Consider the following 6,000-nt stretch of genomic DNA (forward strand, 5'->3'; position numbering starts at 1 on the left):
GAGAATGGAAGTTAACCAGAGCTGAGAATAAATTCTGATCACTGCTATAGGCTGTCTGATGACAGTCAAGACATCAGCTTGACCAGAACTTCATACTGATTTTTTGATGTAAACATGTTCCAAGGACAAAGTAGATTCATGTTTCCACAGGTAATACACTTCATCAAAAATAACAAAGATTGGTCTTGGGCCCGTGAAATAGTTCACTATGATGGAAGATAATCATCTCCCACAAGTGCTTGGTGGCGCAAGCAACCCATACACATGTATATACACACAAAACAAAAATGTAATATAAATACTTTGTCTTAGGAGCTCATGTTGACACAGAAACATAGAAGCAAGAACATATGTTGTATATAGCTGGTTTGCAAAAAAAAAAAAAAACAAAAACAAAAACAAAAAAACCAAAAGCCCTAAATTCTATACTTTGTTTCATATGACTTCAACAACTAAAACATCTTCATAAAGTCTGTCTGCAATGTCTGGAAGCACACACTCTGACCTCCATCTTACCTCAGCATAAGCTTTGGCCCACGTACTTGCCAGCTGGTGTAGATCTATTTCACCAGATTTAACAGCCTCCAAGCATGCCTCTGCATCGCTGTCATGGTCTCTGAGAGATTCTTCTTCTATAAACCGGCTCAGGGCTTCTTTTAAGTCTGTAAGAGAGATGACAAATGCTATTTTCAACATGATGTGCACACAGTAGAGTAAAGCATACCACTGTGAAATCTAATTTTACCTCCAATCCAAAATGACCTGAGTTTGGTTCCTGGAACCCACATGATGGAAGGAGAGAATTAAGAATTGTTTTCTGACTGTCATACATGTGCTATGGTATGCACATGCACACACAGAGGTGCATATAAACAAAATGAATAAATACGTAATTTTTTAAAAAATGTAAAATGTAGAATTTATATTTCTAACAAGTTCCCAGTGATAGTGTTTGTCTGGGATGAGTCAACCTTCTGAGAACTACCAATGGGGTGAGGACATGCCCTGTTTGTGTCCTGATTCCTGGTTTATACCCTAGAACAGTGCTAGAATGTTTCTAGCTCCCTTACAAACTGTTTTCTGTTCTAGTTGGTGGCATGAACCTGGGAGAACAGGGCCTAAAATAAAGTGGACTCCTCACCACACAAAGTCTTACATGACTCAGATGTGCAGGTTCCTGGTTGTTTTGTCAACTTTACACGTCAGAGAGAACCTCAACTGAGAAGATGATTCCATTACAGTGGCATGTGCACAGGCCTGTGGGGCATGTCCTTGATCCTGACTGATGTGGGAGGATGGATGTGGGTGGTATCACCCCTGGCTGGTGGTCCTGAGTAATGGAAGAAAGCAGGCCACAGAGAACAAGACAGTAAATAGTGTTCCTCCATGACCTGGGCTTTAATTCCAGCCTCCAGGTTCCTAATAGACTGCAACTGCAACCCTTTTCCCCCAATTTGCTCTTGGTCACGGTCTTTATCACAGCAATACAAACTTAGCTGAATAGTTAATACTGAAAGTACATTTAGCTTTTACACTTTGATTTTCAGATTGCCAATGCCAAGAACCCTATTTTTCATATATATGTATATGTATATATATATAATGGCAAAATGCATATTTATGGGCTCTTTAGAAGTTGATAGCAAGTCTATCTTAATTTCATGTCAAAAATCAAGCAAACTTTTATAAAACTCAAGCCAGCAACTAAAGCAGCGTGGAAAGGCAAACACCGAGGAGCCAAAGAGATGGCTCAGCAGCTAAAGATACTTGCTGCGGAGGCTGACGACCCAAGTTAGATCCCCGGGACCCATGTGGAAGAAAGAACCAACTCTGCATATTGTTCTCTATCTTCACACAGAAGATACTCTATGGTACACGCATGGTCTCTGCCTCCACAATAAATAAATGCAATACAAAATGTTTAAACTCAAATATTCTAACACAATACAATCTAAAGATACAGTAATTAGAAGCTTCAATGCTGAGGAAGGAACAGAGGAAAATAATAGGCTGTTTGTTTTCTATAATGAAACCGTCATTTCTACAAAAACAGAAAGCTATCTGTACAGTCAAAGCAGTGGGAACAGCAGTCTGAGTCTGCGCCAGGACGCACTGGGCAGCACTCACTGGAGGTGCGCATTGCCATGGCATGGGCGTACAAGGAACACTCCACCATACGGCTGGCTTTAAATTAATGTTTGGTCACTTGTGTTGAAAGCCTCTTCGGGTTGCCATGTTCTTCGTGAGCCTAACCTTCAGTTACGCAGCCTCATGGGTCACATCCCAAGTTCAGGAATCTGTGTTCTACCAAGAAACGTCTAATGATAGAGACCATGGAGAAACAAAAGGCAGTCCGTCCTCACCGTTCTCTATGAAGCAGGGCAGACTGTGCAGCAGTATCAGGCGTCCATGCAGATGACTGGCGTTCTCGTCCACAGGAAACCTGAGGGGCACTCTCAGTTCTAAGCGCTCGCTTCCTACCTGGAAGTTGTACACAAATTCCCTTTCCTTGTTGCAGAACCTCTCTCGGTTTTTCTTCATATTCTTCAGCAGGATTTCTGTAGGATGAGCAAAAGAGCCATGAGTCAAATGGCTACAGAACATAGCTCATCACTCAGAGACTGTACTGTGTGATGCTGAGCCAACTACTCTAATCTTCACTTTCCTTCCATTTTGAGACAAGCTCTCACTGTGTAGTTTGGGATGACTCAGGGCTCGATGTGTATCCCAGGATGATATCAGACATGTAATCCTCCTGGCTCAGCACATACCCCGCCCCCAAATGCTGATATTAAAGGTGTGTACCACCCCAACCAGCCTATTCTACTTTTTCCTGCACGTTAATCATCGAGACAAAAATCAAATGCTTCTTCTTCCTTTAAATGAAGTTATTTTAATGTTAATTTCAGAGCACTAATATGCTCAAAAAGTATTTTTATTCCTAGGCAAGAATATCAAGTACTTAATACAGGGGAAGGTACAGAGTTGAGGGCAAGAGGAAACGTAGGAAGAGGTAGGGATTTGGGGGCAGGGTATGCAAGGGTAGGTTTATGGAACTTGTAAAAGTGGCCAAACACAGTGGAGACCCAGTGGTAGCCTGAATATGTTAGACACTGCAGGTCATGAGATGTGATGGGAAAAGAATATGAGAACACAAGGGTGACCTCCAAGTGGGAAGCACAGGAAAACAGACCACACAGGATGCCGCCCGAGGCATGCTGGACACTATTCAGAGAAAATGAAATGTAGTAAAGACAGTAGGAATCAATGTCCCTTAAAGAGCTGGTCATTAGCCTCCTAACCAAACCTCACATTGCTAGGCCCCAAATCATTCTTGGTTGTCTATAAAAACTAGATGATAAATTCTGTTGTTAAAGAGGCTGCACAGCTCAATTGATGGTATAGAAAAATCAAGCTGGAACTCGGCTGCAAGTTTCCTCCCTGCTGGCTATCTTTTGTAGTCCTTTTCATTCATGGTCTAACCCAGCTGTGGACTCTTTGAACTCTTCTAACCTGCTAGGCAAGACACACATAACCGGTGTACCATTATGAGGGTATCCAATTGGCTCTGACTGGATTTGAGGTCAGCTCCATTGAAGTATGTGCCTGCCTGGCACTATACTCCCTGTGGGAAACCCAGGGCAGGGACGATGATAGACCCTAGGAGGAATGTTAATACCATTGTTCAGTTAAATGGACAGGGTCGGGCCACCTTATAAATATGTACGTTTATATCCACAGACAAGCGCTAGCTACTCTCAGCCTTAATCAGAGAACTGTCTCTTTACAGTGAACGTAGAGTCTCCAAGTGACATAGCACCTTGTGGTGGATGGGGACTCAGCCCTAAACAAGACATTTATACCACCCCTTCGAAGGCTCAAGGAACACAGCAGAAGAGGAAGTGGGAAAATATAGGAGCCAGAACATAGAGAGGAAGACAAAATGCCGTCTTCTGACAAGACGCTGTCACTGCCGTCATAAACGCACCGCGGTGTCTGATGTCTGCCTAAGATTAGGCCCATCAACAGCCGAGGGAGGAGAGAGGAAGACTCGGAGGACCCATCTGTCATTAAGGAACTGCTTTCTATGGGCAGATTCAGCAAACGGAAAAGTTATTTTTCAGTTGTGTGTCCACGGGTGCCCCCGCCAGGCTCCAAGGAGTAGCTGAAATCCAGTGGTCACACATCTGGTCTGATTAAGACATTGAGTCACAAAACCAACCAAACAAAAACGTCATGAATCTGGAAAGGGGACTGGTGGAGATTCGCAGATTGTAGGGATGGGGAAGTTAGTAGGGACAGCGATATGAGAAGGTGAAAGTAATCGGAATATACTATATACATGGAACAGAACAAAATCGATAAAAACACACGTTTTCATGTTGCCGTTTACTCGTGTAGTCTGTTGCTTTCAGGATAAAATTCATCTTAATCAAGTTTACATCTCCAGACTCTCTGGGTGTGCCTACACCCTGCCAGAGCAACACGCAAAACTACAAACCTAGCCGTCCACAAATACTGAGCTGTCAATAGTAAGATGCACTTCAGCACGTCAGAGAGCCTCATGAAGCCTGCTTCTATTCTTTAAGCCTGTACCAGGTACTGCCATTGGGTCCTCCACACTGCAGGGACTTCTACTCTGTAGGCTCGAACTCACCTCTTTCCTCAGACACCAAGGCACACTTGAAGCTGTCAAGCAGAACTACCCAATAAGTCAGCTGACTTTTTGCTTGTATTTACAGCCGGCAGATTCGCTTCGGCAGATTCGGTACCCATCTGTTTTCTCTTTCCTCGAGAGCCAAGAAAAACTCCTGTACAAGAGCACCTTTATTCCAGTCATCTGTAAGTTATTCGTTCTAAATATTGGAGGCGTGTTGTTACTTTTATATTGCACTTTAGAGTTGGTACCAAGTCGCTGTTGTGACGAAAGTGCAGTAGCAAAACAAACTCTGGGTCTGGGCCGATAGGAACCGGAATGCCGTGCCGGGGCAAGGTGTGTGCGCGCGCAGGCGCTCTTTCCTCAGCACGCAGGCGCCGCCTGAGGCAGGCGAGCGGTGATTGGCGGGCTGGCTCACCGGGGCGTGGAGAGCGACGTCTGGTTTTGGGCGGGAATTGAAACCGCCACAGCTACTCTCCAGCTCCAGAGTCCTGCTGTCCTAGGAAGGCCACTATGGTGCGCCCGACCAGGTGAGTAGTTGATGACGTCCCGCGGGGCAGAGAGGAAGAACGAGGATGGGGTGTGGGGGCGGGGATGCTGGAGGCCACTGTCATACGTGGTTGAGGGAGACGGTAGGGTCGGACAGGGGGCTGCGGGGTTGGGTGTTCATCGCCTGTCTCCGCTGAGAGCCACCCGCTGCTCACAGTGGCCGGCCTAGCATCCTGCTTTCCGCCTCTCGGCCTCCTTTTGCAGCTGTTGCCCGCTGATTCACCCGATTCCAGAGAGACCTGGCAGGGTAGCATATGAACCTCGCTTTACGTGGCAGCGAGCGACCACATAGCCGTGGCATTCATGGGTTGAGCCCAGCGAGACAGAAAAAGCAAACATGCCTATTTTGTGTCCCTCGAATCCCTAAGCGGAGAGACCCATTTAACTGAACATCCAGCTCAAGCCGTGGTGCCCTGTCACATGAGTCGAGTTCCTCTCTGCTTTCAGACTGTTGGAATCCTCTCTCCGTGATCACCGCTGGGATGCCATCCATTCAGTAGAATGACTGAATATGGTTGAGACTGGCCCAGTGGTGGCGCGATTGCCTAGCAGATGGGAGGCGCCCCAGGTTCAATCCCCAGTCCTGCAAAACCAAACAGAAAGTAACTTAGTGAATTCACTTAGGCCTGTATTGTTCTGAGGGCTGGAGCTTACATTCTATTGGAAGATGGGCGGGGAGAAGGGTTAGAAGGAGTGTAACAAAATTAACACCACAATGTAAGGTAGGAGGAAGGGAGAAAGCCTCACTTTGGGGTACTTTCTCTCCTTGCACCTTTTCATAGATCCAGGAGTCA

General features: G+C 45.6%; 1 protein-coding gene across 2 annotated transcripts in view; it reads right to left on the bottom strand.

Moving 5' to 3' along the window:
• Positions 1-4,671, bottom strand: part of FERRY3 (FERRY endosomal RAB5 effector complex subunit 3) — a 30,441-nt gene extending 25,770 nt beyond the window's left edge. For both annotated transcript variants that reach the window (XR_013974970.1, XM_080914377.1), the window contains exons 1-3: positions 4,658-4,671; positions 2,364-2,558; positions 517-662 (exon numbers count right to left, since the gene is read on the bottom strand). Coding sequence is in view for 1 of the 2 variants with exons in the window: in XM_080914377.1 (XP_080770503.1) it covers positions 517-662; positions 2,364-2,541 (324 nt within the window). In the remaining variant the exon portion in view is untranslated. The remainder of the gene's footprint in view (positions 1-516; positions 663-2,363; positions 2,559-4,657) is intronic.
• Positions 4,672-6,000: the final 1,329 nt, after the last annotated feature.

The sequence above is a fragment of the Micromys minutus genome, assembly GCF_963924665.1.
Source record: "Micromys minutus genome assembly, chromosome: 3".
Taxonomy (NCBI): domain Eukaryota; kingdom Metazoa; phylum Chordata; class Mammalia; order Rodentia; family Muridae; genus Micromys; species Micromys minutus.